Below are 26149 nucleotides of genomic sequence, written 5' to 3'. Positions count from 1 at the left end.
GCTATCCACATCCCGGGAGTGGAAAATTGGGAAGCGGATTTTCTGAGTCGTCAGACATTGCATCCGGGGGAGTGGGAACTCCATCCGGAAATCTTTGCCCAAGTCACTCAACTTTGGGGCATTCCAGACATGGATCTGATGGCCTCTCGTCAGAACTTCAAAGTTCCTTGCTACGGGTCCAGATCCAGGGATCCCAAGGCGGCTCTAGTGGATGCACTAGTAGCACCTTGGACCTTCAAACTAGCTTATGTGTTCCCGCCGTTTCCTCTCATCCCCAGGCTGGTAGCCAGGATCAATCAGGAGAGGGCGTCGGTGATCTTGATAGCTCCTGCGTGGCCACGCAGGACTTGGTATGCAGATCTGGTGAATATGTCATCGGCTCCACCTTGGAAGCTACCTTTGAGACGAGACCTTCTTGTTCAGGGTCCGTTCGAACATCCGAATCTGGTTTCACTCCAGCTGACTGCTTGGAGATTGAACGCTTGATTTTATCGAAGCGAGGTTTCTCAGATTCTGTTATCGATACTCTTGTTCAGGCCAGAAAGCCTGTAACTAGAAAGATTTACCACAAAATTTGGAAAAAATATATCTGTTGGTGTGAATCTAAAGGATTCCCTTGGGACAAGGTTAAGATTCCTAGGATTCTATCCTTCCTTCAAGAAGGATTGGAAAAAGGATTATCGGCAAGTTCCCTGAAGGGACAGATTTCTGCCTTGTCGGTGTTACTTCACAAAAAACTGGCAGCTGTGCCAGATGTTCAAGCCTTTGTTCAGGCTCTGGTTAGAATCAAGCCTGTTTACAAACCTTTGACTCCTCCTTGGAGTCTCAATCTAGTTCTTTCAGTTCTTCAGGGGGTTCCGTTTGAACCCTTACATTCCGTTGATATTAAGTTATTATCTTGGAAAGTTTTGTTTTTAGTTGCAATTTCTTCTGCTAGAAGAGTTTCAGAATTATCTGCTCTGCAGTGTTCTCCTCCTTATCTGGTGTTCCATGCAGATAAGGTGGTTTTACGTACTAAACCTGGTTTTCTTCCAAAAGTTGTTTCTAACAAAAACATTAACCAGGAGATTATCGTACCTTCTCTGTGTCCGAAACCAGTTTCAAAGAAGGAACGCTTGTTGCACAATTTGGATGTTGTTCGCGCTCTAAAATTCTATTTAGATGCTACAAAGGATTTTAGACAAACATCTTCCCTGTTTGTTGTTTATTCAGGTAAAAGGAGAGGTCAAAAAGCAACTTCTACCTCTCTCTCTTTTTGGATTAAAAGCATCATCAGATTGGCTTACGAGACTGCCGGACGGCAGCCTCCCGAAAGAATCACGGCTCATTCCACTAGGGCTGTGGCTTCCACATGGGCCTTCAAGAACGAGGCTTCTGTTGATCAGATATGTAGGGCAGCGACTTGGTCTTCACTGCACACTTTTACCAAATTTTACAAGTTTGATACTTTTGCTTCTTCTGAGGCTATTTTTGGGAGAAAGGTTTTGCAAGCCGTGGTGCCTTCCATTTAGGTGACCTGATTTGCTCCCTCCCTTCATCCGTGTCCTAAAGCTTTGGTATTGGTTCCCACAAGTAAGGATGACGCCGTGGACCGGACACACCTATGTTGGAGAAAACAGAATTTATGTTTACCTGATAAATTTCTTTCTCCAACGGTGTGTCCGGTCCACGGCCCGCCCTGGTTTTTTAATCAGGTCTGATAATTTATTTTCTTTAACTACAGTCACCACGGTACCATATGGTTTCTCCTATGCTATTATTCCTCCTTAACGTCGGTCGAATGACTGGGGTAGGCGGAGCCTAGGAGGGATCATGTGACCAGCTTTGCTGGGCTCTTTGCCATTTCCTGTTGGGGAGGAGAATATCCCACAAGTAAGGATGACGCCGTGGACCGGACACACCGTTGGAGAAAGAAATTTATCAGGTAAACATAAATTCTGTTTTCCTGTTGGGGAAGAGAATATCCCACAAGTAAGGATGACGCCGTGGACCGGACACACCGTTGGAGAAAGTAATTTATCAGGTAAACATAAATTCTGTTTTCTCTGCGTCACAGATGTGGAATACAATTGTCAGTTAGAAGTTCGTAAAAATGTAAAAAAGAGCTCCTCCCTTGACAATAGATAATGCAGTTCTTGAGCTATTAATTTGCTGTAGTGTCTGCGGCCAAACTTAGTGATGGTAAAGCCGAACTTTTAACCCTTTGATATGACAGGGTCAATTTGTCTACATCGTGCACCCGTTAGCGAGATTTAAGTTATGGGATCAGGTCAGGGGGCGTCCCTATGATGCTAGGCATGTCCTCCAGACCACAATCGTATCCAGGAAGCGCCGTTGGCTTCAGGACAGCCAAACGGCTAGGACTTTCTATTCCATCCTAACAAAACACTAGGATTTATCATCACTAAAAATAAACAGGACTTTCAGTTATCAGTTTGTAAAAAAGTTGTTTTTAGTGATGGTAAATCCTAGCGTTTTTTAAATGCTTGGATTTACTATCACTTTAAAATGAAAAAGGGCACAGTTTAGAGCTTCTCTGGTGGTCCGCGAGAAGATGTTGGTGGTCCGTGACACCATCAAGCAGGAATTAATCTCCTCTGATGGGGTCACCCCCGTTGCTCCGCATTCCCTACAGTGCCTGGCTGGACATCGGTGAAAACCGACGGAGGAGTTAAATTACAATGTGCCTACGCACATTGCATAGTACTGCACAACTTGCGTAGCTAGATTGTATTTTTAACTCCTTTCGCCCGGCGTGCTGCTCAGAGGAAGATGCTTCCATTCTAAAGCGAGCGGAGGTTGGTATAGTCTTGGCTTGAAATAGTGGAATTAAAGTATATAAAAAAAAGAAAATCGTAATAAAAAAAAATCTTATTTCCATTTATTTTCTTCCCTTTACCTGTCTCTTTGTAGTAGTTTTCCTGATTCCTTCAGATGGACATACATCACTGTTTGTCTTCCTCCCATCCATCTTCTTTTTATTAAATATTAATTATTTTTCATTCTAATAATTTTCCCATGCACAAAGCCATTCCACCTGACTTCCAGTAATTGCTATCCAGCAGATCAGCATATCCCACCAGTATTATAGTAATTTCCAGTAACATCAGTTGTGGTTAGCTCACATCCATATTGAGAGCTTTCTGATATAAACTTAAAGGGACAGTTTACTCAAAAATGTAACATATTTTAAACAAAAGTACTTGAATAATGAAATATAAATTGGTGCTGATAAATCAATATACAACCTTATTGTTCGTTGTAAATATTTTTTACAAAAGTCAGTTTTGGATCTGTCCTGCCTTTCCCCTTATTTTTTCTGGCCACTCCGTTCTAACTATGTACCAACACAGCGCATGCGCCCCCCCTAGCAGTGATGTCATCGCTACAGGGAACACGGAACAGCGCCGCATAAAACCGCATTTATTTCCATTGCTGTACAGCATTACAAATAGAAAGCTAGAGTATGTAGGAACTTGTTTCTAGTAACTGTGCCTGACATCATTCTGTCTAAGTATTCTGCACGTAAGTGATCGGATCGATCAACAGCAGTGCATGCACTATAAAAAACTCCGCTGTTGATCGATCTGATCACTTGCGTGCAGCAGACTTAGACAGAATTATGTCAGGCCACAGTTATTAGAAACAAGTGCCTACATAGCTTTCTATTTGTAATGTATTCTAGCATAATGTTCTGTTTTTTAGCCCAGCTGAAGACTATACTAAATATTCTGTGGGCTCTTTGCATAGACTTGCCCTAGACCGCTGCTGCACACATAGCTGGTCTCTGTTATATGGAGCATGGACACAATGGGAGGGGGGGGGGGGGGTTCTGCTAGAAGTAGAGATTTTTAAAATAACTGCATACATAATAAATATATATATATCATTGTATACAACATTCTACTCGAGTCATCTCAGATTTGCATATTAACAGTTTAATCAATATTTCCAAGAGATTCACTGTCCTACTGCCATCTTCTTCATTCCCGGAAGTCAATTTTAAATTTTTTTAAAATTTAGTGCCCGCGAAATATGTGTGATGTCACCGCGTTGTGCCTCCACCTACTGCGCATAAGCAATGAATGTTGAAGACTACCGGAAGAGCTGGGGAGTGCTTTTAGTATTGCACCATTTCTCCCATACTAGTGTTTAGTATTAATGTTCCGGATTGCGCTATGCAATGACGTCACAATCGTCAGAATGCGCATGTGCTAAATGACGGGAACGGAGGATCTGGTTTATTTGCGATTTCATGGAACACTCAAGGAAGTGGCTTGAAGTGAGGTATGGTTGATGTCATTGATAGGCGGAGTTTAGGGGCCTTTTTAATTGACTGAACGTCATGATTCTCTTAGAGATATTGTTTAAACCGTTGTGTGCAGTATGCTGACATACAGGTAAAATAAGTTTATATGGTAATTATATTTTATTTTATCTCCAACAGAATGTACAATTATACAAGTGTATTACCTTTTGCGCCACGCAGGGCCCCATAACATTTAATAAACTTAAATATAAACAATTCAATCTTTGTTTGCGTAAAGTAGTACATAATACATAAATGCTGGAATTTTTCCTTATAATAAACACAAAAACAGACAAACAAACAAAAAAAACAGGGGGAAAGAAAACTAAAAGGACACTTAAAAAAGTATAAATGTGAAATCAGAATCAGAGAGAACTCTCTCTCCCCTACACGCCCCCCCTGCCTCCAGTCAGCACTAGAGTGCCTACCCCATCTCAGTGTCAAGATTGCCTTATCCCCTATCCACATTATCCTCTATCCAAGTACTATTTATAAGTTGACAAGCTTTCGGAAGAGTTCCTTCCTTTATCAAGTCTGAAGCAATACTGACCAAATCAATAGAATTTACAGATTATATCTTAAAACACAGAATATCTAAGAAGACAGAAAGTGTAGGGAGAGGAGGAGGTGTCGTAAAAATCATGAGGGGGGCTTAGGTAACAGTCAGACAGTGTCCAGTGTAGGAGAACAGACAGGGGAAATATATAGCTATACATATAGCATATTCTGACATAAAGTTATATATCAACATTGAATCAATATCTATAAAGATGCTATGTACCAGTTTCTGCTTTAGGTTAGGTGGTTGTCTGTATGCCAGGATTGGGGGTTTTGGAAAGATTTTTTTGAGTGTGGTACATAGGAAGCTACCCCTTGAGAAAAAGAACACTCAGAATGGAACCAAGTGCTGCTATAAAGCTCTCTGCAAACTGTGCCAACACGTTTGTGAAAGCAGCACAGCAAATCACAATAATAAATCCTATAACATTAAAGGGGCATATTCATGTATATCTGCAAATGTGGTATACACAGTGGGATACTATATTGGAGAAACAAGCCAAAAACTGCACCTTCGGATGAACTTACACAGACACTCAATCAAAAACCACTGTGAAACAAAATACTGCACCCCTGTTGGTCACCATTTCACCCAACCTGACCACTCAATCCAAAACCTCAAAATTCTCAGAGGCAACTTCAAAAGCACCATGGAAAGAAAAACCTTTGAAATGAAAATAATGCACTTCAACCTGTTTAATTCTTGACTAAATGCGGACTAACACATCAAAATTTTCTGTAATGTACTTTCATTTAGTCAATTACATTGTACATTCCACATTCTTTATACATAGGTACACAGGTAAGCATATGTCCACACTTTTGTCTTTTTTTTTACTTTTGTATTCCCCCTGTATATACAATTTCACATCTTTATAGATATTGATTCAATGTTGATATATAACTTTGTCAGTATATGCTCCATGTAAAGCTATATATTTCCCCTGTCTGTTCTCCTACACTGGACACTGTCTGCCTGTTACCTAAGCCCCCCTCATGATTTTTACGACACCTCCTCCTCTCCCTGCACTTTCTGTCTTCTTAGCTATTCTGTGTTTTAAGATATAATCTGTAAATTCCATTGAATTGGTCAGTATTGCTTCAGATAAAGGAAGGAACTCTTCCAAAAGCTTGTCAACTTATAAATGTATAGTTAGTCCAATAAAAAAGTATCATTGCTCAATTGGTCTGTGATATTTGTGTAAACTGTCCCTTTAATTTATGACTCCAATGTCTGTCCATGATCATAAGTAGTTTTGAATAATTCCTAACTGGGGAAGTAACTTGGAAGTCTTGTGGTCCTTTTACATAATTCTTCCCCCCCCCCACTTTCTGCCTCTATGTTTACAGCTCAAAAGTTGGCACTCACCCTTCCACCTGTCATTTGGAAGTATTCTCTCAGTTCTGTCATTCAGTTAGTTAATTCCAAAAAATAATTCTTAAAAATGTATAAATATATACATAATGTAAACTTAGCTATGGTTACACGAGTTATGTACTTTTGTATGTGTGTGTATATATGTTTTTGTGTGTGTGTGTGTGTGTATAAAAACACACACACACTATATATTCGGTTCATATCAGGGATAGGCACAGACAAAGGCTGTGGCGGACATTTTCCAAAGTACAGACCTTAGTGAAGGATACCAAGGTACATTTGAAATTAAAAACATTATTTTATAGTGCTTGGTGTTATTATACTGATGCAGATACAACTGATCCTATAACCAGCCCTCCTCTGGCTATACCCATGAGCCAGTGTCATATAGTGCTTGGTTTTATTATACTGATGCAGATACCACTGATCCTATAACCAACCCTCCTCTGGCTATACCCATGTGCCAGTGTCACTACTGTGTCATTATATAGTGCTGGGTGTTATTATACTGATACAGATACCACTGATACTATAACCTGCCCTCCTCTGGCTATACCCATGAGCCAGTGTCACTACTGTGTCATTATATAATGTTGGGTGCTATTATACTGATGCAGATACCACTGATCCTATAACCAGCCCTCCTCTGGCTATACCCATGTGCCAGTGTCACTACTGTGTCATTATATAATGTTGGGTGCTATTATACTGATGCAGATACCACTGATCCTATAACCAGCCCTCCTCTGGCTATACCCATGTGCCAGTGTCACTACTGTGTCATTATATAATGTTGGGTGCTATTATACTGATGCAGATACCACTGATCCTATAACCAGTCCTCCTCTGGCTATACCCATGAGCCAGTGTCACTACTGTGTCATTATACAGCGCTGGGTGTTATTATACTGATGCAGATACCACTGACCCTGTAACCAAACCTTGTCTGGCTATACGCATGTGCCAGTGTCACTACTGTGTCTTTGTATAGAGCTGGGTGTTATTATACAGATGCAAATACACATCCAGTATTTCACTCAGGCTTTATTTATTCCATAACTTATCATTCAATATCGCTAGCAGTCTCTTGACAAGCCACTAACTTTATTCACACTACATTATTTTTTTATTCCTATTATTTAATCACAAAGAAAAGATATACTAAGGTTGTGGCGGACGCTACAAGGGCTAGTCACTGACACCTTGCCTATCCCTGGTTTGTACCTTTTTTAAAAAAAAATAATGTTAGTGGTCCCTAAGGTCCGAAAGGTTGGCGACCCCTGGTTTAGAGCATTCTGGGTGTGGCCAGAACAGGGTGAAAATGTGCATACTTTTAATTGCTTCCCTATACTTCAGCATAGGGGGATTCATGTAAAGCTTTAAAGTTGGTATTTAGTCTCACTTTAATAACTATTGAAACATATAATTTAAGTGGTGAATGTTCCAATTGCACACTGTATAAACATTACAATTGTAAAATAAAAAGATAATAGGTGGTTTAGCTTACTACCCAATGTCACAAAAAACAACTGAACTCTGGGTAATCTGTTTATTTATTATGTTCTTTATGTACAGTATACAATGCCTGGATGAAGGAGCATGGAGGAGCCATTGTGAATATTGTTGCTGATATGTGGAAAGGATTTCCTGGCATGTCGTAAGCATTTGCTTTTCACTTAGCATGAAGATAAAATGTCTGTGAAATAACCCTTTTGGGTTTATATAACAAATCCAAACTAATCCACTTAAAGGGGCATTAAACCCCAACTTTTTCTTTCATGATTCAGATAGAGAATACAATTATAAACAACATTCCAATTTACTTCTATTAAATTAGCACATTGGGAAGCCAATCACACGAGGCATCAATGTGCAGCCACCAATCAGCAGCTACTGAGCCTACCTATATATGATTTTCAGCAAAGGATATCAAGAGACTGAAGCAAATTAGATGATAGAAGTAAATTAGAAAGTTGTTTAAAATTGCATGCTCTTTCTAAATCATGAAATAAAAAAATTGGGTTTCATGTCCCTTTAAAATATTATTTTAAACATGACAACAATTTACTTTTTCGTAAAAGTTACATGATTTCAATCCCATTGTTGAGGATCATTTTCCAATCTTATGGTGGTGGACTTTGTAATGGTTACTTTTTTAAAGAAAATATATTGTATCTTACATTTAATTTATACCGTGGTTAAAGTGAAGGTAAACTCACCCTAATGTTGATCTAGTATAGCATTCTTTTTTAAAAAATAAATAGGGCTTTCATTCATCAATTGTTATATTTGTGTGTGTATATATTAAGATATCGTCGTTATAAAACTATGCATAAACGATCCACTAATTCAACCTGTATTTTTTTTTTTTCTGTGTCGATCACGTTTTTTTTTCCCAACCAATTAAAATTCTGGCCGTTAGGCAGCCGTCACTCGACATCATCCGCCCCTTGTTTCATTTGCACATGCGCAATTTATTTTTCTTCTGAATGAATTCCAAGAGCGCACCCATTTAGTGCATGCATATTCGCAAACGATAGGAATTCCCCTAATGCGTCATCTGCTGACAACTGTGTATACTTACCAAGTCAATACTTCTATTAGTTTTAGAAACGGGTCAGCTATAACGATAGATGCAGCTGCTATGTCTTATCATATAGTATTGAATGAATATACTAATTAATTCAATAGTATGTTACGAGATTTCGCACATGCGCAGTGGAAAATATTGACCGGCGATTATGCGCATTGAAAAGCGGCTTTGGCGATTTGCTAATTGCAATCTAAGATCGTGAACGCGCATTTGTGACATGTAGAGAGCAAGTGGGACCGCTGAAGGCGTCACACAACGAAGAAGAAGGAAGTAGGGATGGGGAGGAGTCGGGATCCAAACGGTAGGGAATTAGAAATGTTTTTTTTATTAAAACAATGGCAGAAATCTAAAAAAAAAGTTAGCGACTACATGACGGTGATTATGATAAATGGGAGGTTGTCTTCAAGAAAGGATAACTTTACCTTCACTTTAAATTTCAGTATTCTGACTAATTATGCCAGTGATTTAATTGTTGGGCTCCTTTTATATATTGATACATTTCAAAAAATGCAGTAACCATGACCAGATGCAGAGTCTGGCTTTTCCATGTAATACTTAAAGGAATAGGAAAGTCAAAATTAAACTTGCATGATTCAGACAGAGCGTGTCATTTTAAGACACTTTTAAATTCACTTCTATTTTCAAATGTGCTTCGTTCTCTTAGTATCCCTTGTTAAAAAATGAACACGTACATATCATACACTAGTGGGAGCTGCTGCTGATTGGTGCCTGCACACATTTGTCTCTTGTGATTGGCTAAATAGATATTTTCAGCTTCCTGTCAGTAGTGCATTGCTGTCCCTTCAGCAATGGATAACAAGAGAATTAAGAAAATTTGATAATAGAATTAAATTGGAAAGTTGTTTAAAATTGTATGTTCTATCTGGATCATAAAAGAAAAATGTGGGGTTTACTATCCCTTTAATGTATTGGAGTTCTGTGTAGCTGCTTTTTTGTTTTGTTTACACCAACAAGGCCTAAAGGAAATGTGAAAGTGAGATCTGAGTGTTTTACTTACACCTACTTAAAGGGACAGTAAAGTCAAAATTAAACTTTCATGATTCAGATAGATCATGACATTTTAAACAACTTTCCAATTTACTTCTATCAAATGTCTTTGTTCTTTTGGTATCTTTTATTGAAGTAAAACTAGGTAGGCTCATAAGAGCTCAGGAGTGTGCACGTGTCTTTAGTACTCTACGGCTGCAGTGTTTTGCAACATTATTTGTAGCTTTGTTATACAATGTTGCAAAACACTGCTGCCATAGAATGCTAAAGACACATGCACACTCCTGAGCTTTTATGAACCTAACTAGTTTGACTCTTCAATAAAAGATACCAAGAGAATGAAGCAAATTTGACAACAGAGGTAAATTGGAAAGTTGCTTAAAATTACTTGCTCTATCTGATTCATGAAAGTTTAATTTTGAATTTACAGTCCCTTTAACTAAAGTTTTGACAGAAATTCCTTTTAAACTGTGTCAGTTTAAGTTTTTTGTGTGCATCTGCTTCTTGGGTACTGAATTGAAGTTTTGTATGATGATTAAAAACAATGTGTTCAATATTATTTGAGCTATACTTTTACTAATTCATGTGGATGTATTAAAGGGATACTGAACCCAATTTTTTTTCTTTCATGATTCAGATAGAGCATGCAATTTAATCAACTTTCTAATTTACTCCTATTATCAATTCTCTTCGTTCTCTCAATCAGCAAGCGCCAGTGGCGGCTCTAGACTTTGCGAGGCCTTAGGCGAAACTTGACATGATGGCCCCTACTGACACCCAGGGCCGCTCATAGGGCTGGTGCTAGACTATTTTACATCCTAGGCAAGACCAGCTACTTGCGTCCCCCCCCCACCAAAAAATAAATAAATCATTACATACTTTTGCTACAGGTTACTATAATATACCCAAGTGTCATTACATGACCTGCTGGCCACCTTAATGCAGGTAAGTAACCGACGGTAACTAACAAAACACAGTCCATAATTCCTTGGCTTTTAGTGACATACAAAATATGGATTAAAGGGACGCTCTAGTGCATATTATTATCATTATTAATAATAATAAAAATGATTTTAAACTTAAAAAAATCCCTCTAGGTGAAATGGGGAGCTTCCTATCACTGCATTTACTGTTTGTATGAGAGGAGCAGATAGGGTGATCTGGGGGATGTGTGATGTGTGTTTGAGATGGAGAGGCCAGTAGGGTGAGCACGGGGCTGTGTGTGAGAGGGAGAGGCAGGTAGGGTGAACAGGGGTTAGTGTAGGTGTGTGAGAGACAGGCAGATAGTGTGACCTGGGGTCTGTGTGTGTGTGCGCGCATGTGTGTAGGGCAGGTTATGAAATTATATTGCAAAGTTGTTTTATTATGCATAATCATGCATTATATATAACAATCTTAAAGTGTTAACTGTCCCTTTAAGGCACTTTATAGCTTGTATGACAAAAAATGGAAGCTCTTAAAATTGCTTGGGGCTATAAATGCAAATTGACAATTTGAAATGAATGCAATGTTTTTCTTGAAGGAAGGGGTAAGATGGTTTCTGTGCAGTTGCATAGAATTGTGTTTATTTTTTACTATGCAGAGTAACACCGTCCATTATCCCCATATCATCAGATAAGAGGTTGGGTTTGAATTTTGCATATTTTCACAGCCTCTTTTGCATATATATATATTGAACATGTTTGCTTATCTTGCCTTCTTTCAAACTGGCATTATGTTTTTTTATGTATAAAAATAGCAAAACAACTTTGCTTAACTCCATCTTGCCTGAACAGTGCTAAAATAAATCTTCTATCCACTTCAGATTTTTAGTAATTGTGTCTTTTGCCACTATACATATGTTTTATGTTTATAAATATATGTAAATTAGCAATCCTCAAATTAACAAGAATTCATTTACAAACATGCTATCCCCCCCCCATTTTCTGTCATCTACATTGTTGCTAGTGCACATTAAAGGGACACTGAACCCAAATTTTTTCTTTTGTAATTCAGAAAGAGCATGCAATTTTAAGAAACTTTCTTATTTACTCCTATTATCAATTTTTCTTCGTGCTCTTGCTATCATTATTTGAAAAAGAAGGCATCTAAGCTTTTTTTTGGTTTCAGTACTCTGGACAGCACTTTTTTATTGGTGGATGAATTTATCCACCAATCAGCAAGGACAACCCAGGTTGTTCACCAAAAATGGGCCGGCATCTAAACTTACATTCTTGCATTTCAAATAAAGATACCAAGAGAATGAAGAAAATTTTGCTTAATTTGCTTAAAATGTCATGCTGAATCTGAATCACGAAATAAAATTTTTGGGTACAGTGTCCCTTTAACTGCTTCAAGAGAGGTACTATACGATCAAGGTAGAGAAAAATTTCCCCCTAGTTTAGGCAAACACAATACACCGTTTGGAGAAGTGAAGTGTCAATTAAATTTTCTGAAAGAACAGCGCTCTGGCCCTTGGACAGGCCTGATCTATACCAATAATTGATAAAGCAATGATAAAGCAAATACATTTAAAATGATCTTCACAATATTGTCTACAGCCAGCATGTTTGTTTGTTTTTATCCAACCTTTTTAGCTTTCATATTACAAAAGAGTAAATTACCAAAGCAAGATCATTCCCAATCTTTTTTATTGAATATATACTATATAATACTGGAAAGAGACTACTACAGATTTTTAAAAAAAATCAAAAAGTTGAGTATTAAACACAAATTACTGAAAGCAACTTTAAAAGGGATAAAAGAGAAAGGTAGTAAAATAAATATAAAGTACCTAACATATTAGAGAAAGCACCATAGGATACATGTCTTACTATGCTGGATCAGTCAGCCCTTTTCCTAGCATCAGGTTTAGCCTAATGCCGGGAAATAGTTTCTATGTGTGAGGAAGCCAGAATGACAGACCACCTTGGTCCCTTTAGTAATGCAAATGACAGCTCCCATGTCACACCTGCCCTGCAAGAGCTGGATCACCGCCGCCAGGTCTCCCCAATGCATGCAAACCCGGGTCAGAGCCGGCTGCGCCCTAGACTGCTGCCTAGCTTGCATAGCGGGAGCTCTGGCTGTCATACCCCCAGCTTTCCACTGCACACTTGCCCATGCACCTGCGAGGAGTTGACGAACTGGAGGGATGTGGGAAGGTGATAAAAACATTTATTTCTCCAACATAGGTGTGTCCGGTCCACGGCGTCATCCTTACTTGTGGGATATTCTCTTCCCCAACAGGAAATGGCAAAGAGCCCAGCAAAGCTGGTCACATGATCCCTCCTAGGCTCCGCCTTCCCCAGTCATTCTCTTTGCCGTTGTACAGGCAACATCTCCACGGAGATGGCTTAGAGTTTTTAGTGTTTAAATGTAGTTTTTATTCTTCAATCAAGAGTTTGTTATTTTAAAATAGTGCTGGTATGTACTATTTACTCTGAAACAGGAAAGAGATGAAGATTTCTGTTTGTAAGAGGAAAATGATTTTAGCAACCGTTACTAAAATCGATGGCTGTTTCCACACAGGACTGTTGAGAGGAATTAACTTCAGTTGGGGGAAACAGTGAGCAGACTTTTGCTGCTTGAGGTATGACACATTTCTAACAAGACTCGGTAATGCTGGAAGCTGTCATTTTCCCTATGGGAACCGGTAAGCCATTTTCTTTGTTTAAGTAAAAGAATAAAGGGCTTCATTAGGGCTTAAAAAACTGGTAGACATTTTTCTGGGCTAAAACGATTACTTTACTAAGTATATTTGGCAGATTATTACTTTTAATAGTTGTTAAATCTTGGGGATTGTTTTAATAAAAACGGCAGGCACTGTATTGGACACCTTTTTCACTGGGGGCCTTTTCTAGTCATAGACAGAGCCTCATTTTCGCGCCTCTAATGCGCAGTTGTTTTTGGAAAGCATGGCATGCAGATGCATGTGTGAGGAGCTAAGAACCACTGAAAAAGCTTATAGAAGGCATCATTTGGTATCGTATTCCCCTCTGGGCTTGGTTGGGTCTCAGCAAAGCAGATACCTGGGACTGTATAGGGGTTAAATGTAAAAACGGCTCCGGTTCCGTTATTTTAAGGGTTAAAGCTTTACTGTGGTGAAATTTTGGTGAAATTTGAACAATTCCTTCATACTTTTTCACATATTCAGTAATAAAGTGTGTTCAGTTTAAAATTTAAAGGGACAGTAACGGTTTTATTGTAAAACGTTTTTTGTGCTTTGTTAACAAGTTTAAGCCTGTTTAACATGTCTGAACCATCAGATAACGATGTTCTATATGTATGAAAGCCAATGTACTCCCCTTTTAAATATATGTGATATATTTGTGTCATAATGTCCAAACAAAGTAGGGATAATAATGCCATAGATATGATATTGCCCAAGATGATTCCTCTAATGAGGGGAGTAAGCATGGTACTGCATCATCCCCTTCTGTGTCTACACCAGTTTTGCCCACACAAGAGGCCCCTAGTACATCTAGTGCGCCAATACTTATTACCATACAACAATTAATGGCTGTAATGGATAATTCTATTGCATGCATTTTTTTCCAAAATGCCTACTTATCAGAGAAAGCGTGATTGCTCTGTTTTAAACACTGAGGAGCAAGAGGACGCTGATGATATCTTTTCTGACATACCCTCACACCTATCTGAAGGGGCCAGGAGGGAGGTTTTGTCTGAGGGAGAAATTTCAGATTCAGGGAAAATTTCTCAACAAGCAGAACCTGATATTGTAACTTTTAAATTTAAATTTCAACATCTCCACGCACTACTTAAGGAGGTATTATCTACTCTGGATGATTGTGACAATTTGGTCATTCCAGAGAAATTAGGTAAGATGGACAAGTTCCTAGAGGTTCCGGTGCCCCCCGATGTTTTTCCTATACCCAAGCCGGTGGCGGACATAGTAAATAAGGAGTGGGAAAGGCCCGGCATACCCTTTGTCCTCCCCCTATATTTAAGAAATTAGTTTCCTATAGTCGACCCCAGAAAGGACTTATAGCATACAGTCCCCAAGGTCGAGGGGGCGGTTTCTACTCTAAACAAACGCACTTCTATTCCTATAGAAGATAGTTGTGCTTTCAAGATCCTATGGATTAAAGGTTAGAGGGTTTGCTTAAAAAGATGTTTGTTCAGCAAGGTTACCTTCTACAACCAATTTCATGCATTGTTCCTGTCACTACAGCTGCGTGTTTCTGGTTCGAAGAACTAGAAAAGTCGCTTAATAAAGAATCTTCGTACGAGGAGGTTTTGGACAGAGTTCAAGCTCTTAAATTGGCTAACTCTTTTTTATTTTAGATGCCGCTTTGCAATTAGCTAGATTAGCGGCGAATAATTCAGGGTTTGCTATCGTGGCGCGCAGAGCGCTTTTGCTTAACATCCCTTTCAAGGGTAAAACACTGTTTGGCCCTGACTTGAAAGAGATTATTTCAGACATCACTGGGGGAAAGGGCCACGCCCTCCCACAGGATAGGTCTTTTAAGGCTAAAAATAAGCCAAATTTTCGTCCCTTTCGCAGAAACGGACCAGCCTCAAATTCTACACCCTCTAAGCAAGAGGGTAATACTTCTCAAACCAAGCCAGCCTGGAGGCCGATGCAAGGCTGGAACAAGGGTAAGCAGGCCAAGTCACCTGCCACTGCTACCAAAACAGCATGAAGTGTTGGCCCCCGATCTGGGAAGGATCTGGTGGGGGGCAGACTTTCTCTCTTTGCTCAGGTTGGGGCAAGAGATGTTCAGGATCCTTGGGCGCTAGAAATAGTTTCTCAAGGTTATCTCCTGGAATTCAGGGAACTACTCCCAAGGGGAAGGTTCCACGGGTCTCAATTATCTTCGAACAGGCATTCTTACACTGTGTAGAAGACCTGTTAAGCATGGGAGTGATTCATCCTGTTCCATTAGGAGAACAAGGGATGGGTTTTTACTCCAACCTGTTCATAATTCCCAAATAAGAGGGAACATTCAGACCTATTTTAGATCTCAAGATTCTAAACAAGTTTCTAAGGGTTTCATCATTCAAAATGGAAACCATTCGAACGATCCTTTCTACCATCCAGGAAGGTCAATTCATGACCACGGTGGACTTAAAGGATGCGTACCTACGTATTCCTATCCACAAGGAACATTTTCGGTTCCTAAGGTTCGCCTTTCTGGACAAGCATTACCTGTGGCACTTCCATTCGGATTAGCCACTGCTCCAAGGATTTTCACAAGGGTACTAGGGTCCCTTCTAGCGGTGCTAAGACCAAGGGGCATTGCAGTAGTACCTTACTTGGACGACATCCTGATTCAGGTGTCGTCTCTGTCAAAAGCAAGGGCTCATACGGACATTGTCCTAGCCTTTCTCAGATCTTACAGGTGGAAAGTGAACATAGAAAAAAGTTCTCTGTCCCCGTCAACAAGAGTTCCCTTCTTGGGAACAATAATAGTTTCCTTAGAAATGAAGGTTTTTCTGACAGAGGCCAGAAAATCAAAACTTCTAAGCTCTTGTCAGGTACTTCATTCTGTTCTTATTCCTTCCATAGCGCAGTCCATGGAAGTAATAGGGTTGATGGTTGCGGCAATGGACATAGTTCCTTTTGCACGAATTCATCTAAGACCATTGCACCTGGGCATGCTCAGACAGTGGAATGGGGATTATACAGTCTTGTCTCCGACGATACAAGTAGATCAAATAACCAGAGATTCACTCCGTTGGTGGCTGACCCTGGACAACCTGTCACAGGGAATGAGCTTCCGCAGACCAGAATAGGTCATTGTCACGACCGACGCCAGTCTGGTGGGCTGGGGCGCGGTCTGGGAACCCCTGAAAACTCAGGGTCTATGGTTTCGGGAAGACTCTCTTCTCCCGATAAACATAATGGAACTGAGAGCGATATTCAATGCTCTCAAGGCTTGGCCTAGACTAGCAAAGGCCAAATTCATAAGGTTTCAATCAGTCATCATGACGACTGTTACATATATCAACCATCAGGGGGTAACAAGGAGTTCCCTGGCGATGGAGGAGCATCCGGGGAGTGGGAACTCCATCTGGAAATCTTTGCCCAAATAACTCAATTATGGGGCATTCCAGACTTGGTTCTGATGGCCTCTCGTCAGAACTTCATGGTCCCTTGTTACGGGTCCAAATCCAGGGATCCCAAGGCGACTCTATTGGATACAATAGTAGCACCTTGGATCTTCAACCTAGCTTATGTATTCCCACCGTTTCCTCTCATTCCCAGGCTGGTAGCCAGGATCAATCTGGAGAGGGCTTCAGTGACCTTGATAGTTCCTGTGTGGCCACGCAGGACTTGGTATGCAGACCTGGTGAATGTGTCATCGGCTCCACCATGGAAGCTACCTTTGAGACAGGACCTTCTTATTCAGGGTCCATTTGAACATCCGAATCTGGTTTTCCTCCAACTGACTGCTTGGAGTTTGAACGCTTGATTTTATCAAAGCGTGGGTTTTCAGATTCTGTAGTAGATACTCTTATTCAGGCTAGAAAGCCTGTAACTAGAAAAATTTACCATAATATATGGAAAAAATATATCTGTTGGTGTGAATCTAAAGGATTCCCATGGAACAAGATAAAAATTCCTAAGATTCTTTCCTTTCTACAAGAAGGTTTGGAGAAAGGATTTTCTGCGAGTTCTCTGAAGGGACAGATCTCTGCTTTATCTGTTTTACTTCACAAAAGGCTGGCAGCTGTGCCAGACGTTTAAGCGTTTGTTCAGGCTCTGGTTAGAATCAAGCCTGTTTACAGACCTTTGACTCTTCCCTGGAGTCTTAATCTAGTTCTTTCAGTTCTTCAAGGGGTTCCGTTTGAACCCTTACATTCTATAGATATTAAGTTATTATCTTGGAAAGTTTTGTTTTAGGTTGCAATTTCTTCTGCTAGAAGAGTTTCTGAGTTATCTGCTCTGCAGTGTTCTCCGCCCTATCTGGTCCATGCAGATAAGGTGGTTTTTACGTACTGAGCCTGGTTTTCTTCCGAAGGTTGTTTCCAACAAAAATATTAACCAGGAGATAGTTGTACCTTCTTTGTGTCCGAATCCAGTTTCATAGAAGGAACGTTTGTTACACAATTTGGACGTTGTCCGTGCTCTAAAATGCTATTTAGATGCTACAAAGGATTTCAGACAAACATCTTCCTTGTTTGTTGTTTATTCTGGTAAAAGGAGAGGTCAAAAAGCAACTTCTACCTCTCTATCTTTTTGGCTTAAAAGCATCATCAGATTGGCTTATGAGACTGCCGGACGGCAGCCTCCTGAAAGAATCACAGCTCATTCCACTAGGGCCGTGGCTTCCACATGGGCCTTTAAGAACGAGGCTTCTGTTGATCAGATATGTAAGGCAGCGACTTGGTCTTCACTGCACACTTTTACCAAATTTTACAAATTTGATACTTTTGCTTCTTCTGAGGCTATTTTTGGGAGAAAGGTTTTGCAAACCGTGGTGCCTTCCATCTAGGTGACCTGATTTGCTCCCTCCCCTCATCCGTGTCCTAAAGCTTTGGTATTGGTTCCCACAAGTAAGGATGACGCCGTGGACCGGACACACCTATGTTGGAGAAAACAGAATTTATGTTTACCTGATAAATTACTTTCTCCAACGGTGTGTCCGGTCCACGGCCCGCCCTGGTTTTTTAATCAGGTCTGAAGATTTATTTTCTTTAACTACAGTCACCACGGTATCATATGATTTCTCCTATGCAAATATTCCTCCTTTACGTCGGTCGAATGACTGGGGAAGGCGGAGCCTAGGAGGGATCATGTGACCAGCTTTGCTGGGCTCTTTGCCATTTCCTGTTGGGGAAGAGAATATCCCACAAGTAAGGATGACGCCGTGGACCGGACACACCGTTGGAGAAAGTAATTTATCAGGTAAACATAAATTCTGTTTTTTTGTCTGCGCATTGTGCACATCAATAGAGGCAGCGTTAAGGTCACTGCACAGGCGCACATCAGACCGAGGATGGCAAATTTCTACTTAAATTAAATAAATTAGTCGGCCACGAGGCCCCAGTGAGCGCAACGCCTAAGGCGGCCGCCTAATTAGACAGCCACCTCCTGTCAAGAGCTACCCAGGTGCTGAACCAAAGATGGGCCAGCTCGTAAGCTTACATTCCTGCTTTTTTTAATAAAGATGCCAAGAAAACGAAGAAAAATGGATAATAGAAGTAAATTTTAAAGTTCTTAAAATTGCATGCTGTCTCTGAATCATGAAAGAAAAAATTTGGGTTCAGTATCCCTTTAACCTACCTGTAACCAAAACATGTTTGCCCAGGAGAATGCAGTTCATGTCATGTATTTTGTAACATTGCTTGGCTTTTTTTGAGCAATTTAATTTAAATATCTATTTTGACATCATCATCTTTCTGTTTATCATCTGCCTGTTGGTGATATATTCTGCTTATTTCATCTACTACTTGTATAATGTATTGTTTTATGTAGTATAAACAAATGTAGGTCGTTTATAAAATACTAAGTTGGGTTCTTCTGGCCCCTTTATAAATATTTACCTTCTAACATATTTTTTCTTCAGTCTGTAGTTAGAAGATCGATGAATGGTCTACTATAGATTAAGAAGATTTATTTATTCATTCATAAATTTTCCAAATATGATGATCGCAAGTAGCACATGATGTCCATTATAGCAGTAATGACTAGTGAGGGGTTAAAAGCTACTAGCCCAGAAGGAAACTGTTACTAGACCACTTAATGTTAAAGATAGGAAAAAGTAAAATTTCTTACTCATCCGCTGTATGTATGTATTAAAAAATATAAATATATATATATATATATATATATATATATTTTATTTTTATTGGATTATCAGAAAATGTGCAATATGCATCAAATCGAAATTTGACCGGTGCATAAATTTGGGCACCCCAACAGAAATATTGCATCAATATTTAGTAGAGCCTCCTTTAGCAGAAATAACAGCCTCTAGATGCTTCCTATAGCCTGTAATGAGTGTCTGGATTCTGGATGAAGGTATTTTGGACCATTCCTCCTTGCAAAACATCTCCAGTTCATTTAGGTTTGATGGTTGCCGAGCATGGACAGCCCGCTTCAAATCACCCCACAGATTTTCAATGATATTCAGGTCTGGGGACTGGGATGGCCATTCCAGAACATTGTACTTGTTCCTCTGCCAGATAGATTTTGAGCAGTGTTTTGGGTCTTTGTCTTGTTAAAATATCCAGCTCCGGCGTAACTTCAACTTTGTGACTGATTCCTCAACATTATTCTCAAGTATCTGCTGATATTGAGTGAAATCCATGTGACCCTCAACTTTAACAAGATTCCCAGTACTGGCACTGGCCCCACAGCATGATGGAACATCTACCAAATTTTACTGTGGGTAGCAAGTGTTTGTCTTGGAACGCTGTGTTCTTTTGCTGCCATGCATAACGCCCCTTGTTATGACTAAATAACTCAATCTTTGTTTCATCAGTCCACAGCACCTTCTTCCAAAATGAAGCTGGCTTGTCCAAATGTGCGTTTGCATACCTCAAGCGACTCGGTTTGTGGCATGTGTGCAGAAAAGGCTTCTTTTGCATCACTCTCCCATGCTCTGAATTGTTGAACGATGCACAGTGACACCATCTGCAGCAAGATGATGTTGTAGGTCATTGGAGGTGGTCTGTGGGTTGTTTTTGACCATTCTCACCATCCTTTGCCTCTCCGATATTTTACTTCTAGCCTTAACAAGAACTGTGTCTGCTGTATTCCATTTCCTCACTATGTTCCTTACAGTGGACACTGACAGCTTAAATCTCTGCGATAGCTTTTTGTAGCCTTCCCCTAAACCATAATGTTGAACAATCTTTCTTTTCAGGTCATTTAAGAGTTGTTTTGAGGCCCCCATATTGCCACTCGTCAGAGGAGAGTCAAAGAGAACAACAACTTGCAATTGGCCACCTTAAATACCTTTTCTCATGATTGGATGCACCTGTCTATGAAGTTCAAGGCTTAATGGGCTCACCAAACCAATTGTGTGTTCCAATTAATCAGTGCTAGATAGTTACAGGTATTCAAATCAACAAAATGACAAGGGCGCCCAAATTTATGCACCTGTTTAATTTCGTTTTGATGCATATTGCACATTTTCTGTTAATCCAATAAACCTCATTTAACTACTGAAATATTACTGTGTCCTTCAGTTATTTGATAGATCAAAATGAAATTGCTGATCCAAACACCCAATTATTTATAAATGAAAATCTTGGAAATTGTCAGGTTGTGCCTTAACTTTTGCATACTGTCTGTGTGTGTGTGTATGTATGTATGTGTGTACATGTATGCGTATATTTGTAATATATATATATATATATATATATATATATATATATATATATATATATATATATATATATATATATATATATATATATATATATATATACACATACATATATATATATATATATATATATATATATACACATACATATATATATATACATACATACATACATACATACATACATACATACATACATACATACATACATTCACAAACACACTTGGTGTATCTGTGTATTTTGGAGAGCTATAAAACATAATACAATATAAATAAATGAATGTTTGGGAGAGTCGTATACCAACCTGAAGAGGTCGGGTTTCATTTTTATTTTATTTTTTTAGTCTAGTCTCTACTTAAAAACTCCAATCTTGTGCTACATCAGCACATGAGACAATATATGGTAAAAAGTCATATAGTAGGGCCAAGTGACACACAATTTGGATTCTGCAAGACAGAAATCAAATCTCTCTTTTTCTCACCTCTCTCTCTCTCTCTCTCTCTCTCTCTCTCTCTCTCTCTCTCTCTCTTTTTTTCTCTTTCGCTCTCTCTCTCTTTTTCTCTTTCGCTCTCTCTTTCTCTCTCTCTCTCTCTTTCTCTCCTTTTTTTTTTTTTAACAATGTGTTTTAGATTGCTTAGTATTTCTTTAAAGTGAAAAACATAATTAAGCTGTCCATTCTTTGTTCACAAAAGGCACACAGGAGCAGCAAGAGCTGCTGTGGACAATCTGACAAAAAGCTTGGCAATTGAGTGGGCTCACAACGGTGTAAGGATCAACTCCATTGCGCCTGTAGGTAACGTTGAATTTATACATTTAAATGTTGCTTTATTTGTATAGCACAATCTTCAGCTTAGATAGTTCGTCTGTATAGTAAAGTGCTTTAAAAAGATAATACTGTTTAGTTTAGAGTTATCTAGTACAGGAGGCGGTGGGCCTCCCCTCTGGTGAAACTTAGAAGGCATTGAACCCCGCCCCCATAATAGATGTTACCTTATTTTTTGGCTTTAAATAAAATATGTAATATTTATTTTTAGCTTCAATTTGGGGAATTTACATCTGATCTAGGGTTCACACACAACTCTCAAGCTAGTTCTGCTCAGCCAAATGAGTGCTTCTCTTGTTTTAATTTGGACTGTTACTCCTTTGTTAAATGCAAGTTACTAATCAAGGCAACAAATGCAATGCCGTGTCTGGGTGATTATGACCTTAGTGCCTTTCTTTCACCTACCTACCTATACCTATGTTTCATCAGCTGAAATTAAAAATAACTTTACTCTTTTTCCCTGCAACCAGCTTACACTTAAAACATACATTGGATTGTTGCACACAGTACAATGTTTATTTGTTTCTTGTGTTCTAATTAATATTGTAAGTACAATTTGTTTGCCACTCGAATTCCTCTTCATCAGACTCTCCAAACCATGTTTTCATGGAATTAGTTTTGTGTATAGGGGCACAGCCATGCTTGAACAAGAAAGGGCCTTCAGAGAACTGTCTAAAATTGTCTAAAATGTCTTACTGTAGCATTGAAATGACCCGTTACTGGAACTAAGGGGTTTAGTGTAAACCCTGAAAAACAGCCCCAGACCATTTTTCCTCCTCCACCAAACTTTACAGTAGGCACTATGTTTTCTGGTAGTTAGGGTTCTCCTGGCATTAGCAGCACCCAGATTCTTCTATTAGACTGCCTAATAATGAAGTGTGTTTCATCACTCCAGAGAGCATTTTTCCACTGTTCAGTGGCAGCGTGTGTTCCGTCACTCCAGTGAGCGCTTGGCATTGCACATTTTTATGTAAGGCTTGTGAACAGCTACCCGGTCATGGAAAACCCATTTCATGAAGCTCCCGATGAACAGTTCTTGTGATAATGTTGCTTTTAGAGGCAGTTTGGAACTCTGCAGTGAGTGAGGACACAGTTTACTTTTATGCACTATGTGCTTCAGCAGTCAGCAGCCCTACTACACTGTGTGTTTGCTTAGTGTACCACTTAATGGGCTCTTGTTCTCATTAATCACACTTAAAGTTGACAAGGGGGCGGAGTTAATTCCTAATATTATCACTTATTTTCCCTATATCACTGATCCTGAGAGACTTTGGGTGAACCTGCATAATTTTCATTAGTCATGGCTCGAGCGTCATTTACTTGCAGCGTGGTGTAATGTTGATGAACATAAGCATCAGAGGAATACGATTGCTGTTGACCGTAGTAAATCTAAAGCAAAGGTAGCAGATTCTATGAGAAACGCTTGTACCTCTTTGTTGCAGGGGATATCAAACAAAACAGCCATACTGTTTGAGAAGTCACAGATTGAAGTGATTTGCTATGAGCAACCGAGAAACTTGGTGCAGCAATTTGTCTGCAAGGTATTAGCTGCTCTGGGCTGTGGATCTGATCCAAGAAAGGAACCTTTGGCTACTGAGCAGTTGGGCCAAGCCTACTTAAGGTTATGTGAAAGTTCTAGTGCCGATCCTTGTTAAACCTGTTGAGAGTCCAGGGAACATATCCTTTCACGCAAATTTCAAAAAGGAAAGTATTGAGGACTTAGATGGATCTCTACCTGTAGTTTATTCACCCCAGACACAGATACAATTGCACTGACTTTAGATATACGGGAAGGTGCTGCTACGTGGGACTTAAATTTACATGGACAGTCATTGAGCTCCCCCTATGCTTTTTCAGGGATCACCAAAGCAGGGAGTGGGGTAATACCTACATGATTTATTTGAACGATACACCTAATGCAGCAGTATAAGTTGTGAGACTGTTCACCTTGATATACCCACTAGGGTCCTGATTTCAAGTCAAAACATTCTTTTTGCCTCCTAAATGGTTTATTTCTTTCTAATGATATGGTGAGTCCACGGATCATCATCAATTACTGTTGTGAATATCACTCCTGGCTAGCAGGAGGAGGCAAAGAGCACCAAAGCAAAGCTGTTAAATATCACTCCTCTACCCACCATCCCCCAGTCATTCTCTTTGCCTGCAGTGCAAGGAGGAGATGAAGTTTAGGTGTCTGATGAGAAGTTTTCTTCCTTCAAGATTTTTTTTTTTTTTTAGCAGAGTAAGCTTACTCTGTTACTTTCTGGGGTCTAGCCTAGTCCACATCAGTCTCTTCAGTAGGGCAGTTACAATCCTCAATGTGTTTTCTCAAGAATCTGCTGCCCTAACTAGAAAACCTGAGTAGGTTTACTCAGTTTTTCTCTCTTCACAGGCCCATGTGAGGTGCTGCACCCTCTAAAACCAGGTGAGCTGTCCTGCTGCCAGACAAAACTTTCAGTAAGTGCCATTTTAATTTTCTTTTGCAAGGAGATTGCTGGCACTTGTTACAGCTAAAAGCTGTCTTATTTAATATGGGACTTTATTAAACCTTCATGTTTGGGGTTTCTTTTAGGCAGTTTTGGGCATTGAGACTGTGAGGTGATTTATGGTGGCTCAGTGTGTTATAGTAGTTTTTATTATTACTGTTGTAAGACATTTTTTTCCGGCAGTTAGGGCTCTGTAACCCCTCTGTATTTGAAAAGGGGATTGTTTCTTCTGTGAGAGAAGTCACTCTGTGAACTGCAGGGCAGGTAGACACCTCAGTAAAGCTACTGAGGTGTATAGGTAGCCTGAGGTCTATTTGGTTTGTTGCACTAACATACATTTCTATTTAGAGAGACAGTACACATTTATATTTTATTTTCAAATAAAGAATTTTTACACTTTATCCTTATTTATTACATAAGATGGATCAAGAGGCTTTTCAAACCATTATCCCAGGCGAAGCTGCTACTTGTCAGTTATGTTTTGTTGCTCAGGTGGAACACCAGTTCCTTTTTGTTCCTCATGCATTGAGAGAACTTTAAGTTATAGAGAGAAAATATTTGACCATGAGCCACCATTATCCCAGGCAAATGCTGTTCAGGTGTCTCCTGTTGCAGATATGCAGCAGCTTTCTCCTCAAGCATCCCAACATTTTCAGTCTCCACATATGATTTCTCTACAATCAATGCTTCCCAGGTATCCCTTGCGGTATCTGAGGCCTTCTCAGCTTTCCCCATGTTGCAGGGAAGGCGTAAAAGGAAATTTAAGGAGACAGTTAGTAAACTGTTAGTAAGGTTTCTGATCACGTTCTGGCTATCCAGAGTGTCCCTTCCCATAAGCCTGAGGAAGAAGACATGTCGGTAGCATCTGAGAGGAAATCTCAGACTCTGTGTAATTCCTTCTTCTGATACTGAAGTGGTATCCTTCAGATTTAAGCTAGAACACCTTCACTTATTACTAAAGGAGGTTTTGGCTATCGTAGTCAATCCTAAAAAGTCTAGTAAATTGAACAAATACTTTGATGTTCCCTCCGCGGTGTAGGTTTTTCCGGTTCCTGACCCTTTTCTCCGTCTCCTATTTTTAAGAAGATGTTTCCTATAGCGGATTCTATTAAGGAGTCGTGGCAGACCTTTCCTAAGGTAGAAGGAGCAATCTCCACTTTAGCCAAGGAGACTACTATTCCCATAGAGGATAGTTGTTCTTTTAAAGATCCAATGGATAAAAAATTGGAGGCTTTACTAAAAAAGATGTATGTCCACCATTGTCTACAATGGCAACCTGCGGTGTGTATCGCCACTGTTACCAGCGATGCGGCTTACTGGTTTGATGCGTTGTCTGAATCTCTTCAGACGGATACCCCTCTTGATGAGATCCAGGACAGGATTAAGGCTCTCAAGTTAGCCAATTCCTTCATTACAGATGCTTCCTTACATGTTATTAATCTAAGAGCCAAAATTTCTGGTTTTGCGGTCCTAGTCCGCAGGGCCTTGTGGTTGAAGTCCTGGTCTGTGGGTGTTTCATCTAAATCTAAGCTCATGGCTATTCCTTACAAGGATAAGACCTTGTTTGGACCTGGTTTTTGCGGAAATTATCCCAGATATTACTGGAGGGAAGGGTTCTTTTCTTCCTCAAGATAAAAAGAATAAGCAGAAGGGATGTCAGAGTAATTTTCGTTCCTTTCGTAACTTTAAAGGCAAGTCTTCCTCCCCTTCCTCC

At 39.6% G+C, this 26149-nt stretch overlaps 1 protein-coding gene across 1 annotated transcript in view; it reads left to right on the top strand.

Moving 5' to 3' along the window:
- The window catches only part of PECR (peroxisomal trans-2-enoyl-CoA reductase), a 124120-nt gene that overhangs the window by 40636 nt on the left and 57335 nt on the right, over positions 1-26149 (top strand). Inside the window, exons 4-5 of the mRNA XM_053698103.1 lie at positions 7821-7902; positions 21819-21915. Coding sequence (XP_053554078.1) covers positions 7821-7902; positions 21819-21915 — 179 coding nt within the window. The remainder of the gene's footprint in view (positions 1-7820; positions 7903-21818; positions 21916-26149) is intronic.

The sequence above is a fragment of the Bombina bombina genome, chromosome 1 (assembly GCF_027579735.1).
Source record: "Bombina bombina isolate aBomBom1 chromosome 1, aBomBom1.pri, whole genome shotgun sequence".
Lineage (NCBI taxonomy): Eukaryota > Metazoa > Chordata > Amphibia > Anura > Bombinatoridae > Bombina > Bombina bombina.
Note: the sequence above shows the minus strand (reverse complement) of the source record. Positions and strands in the feature narration are given on the sequence as shown.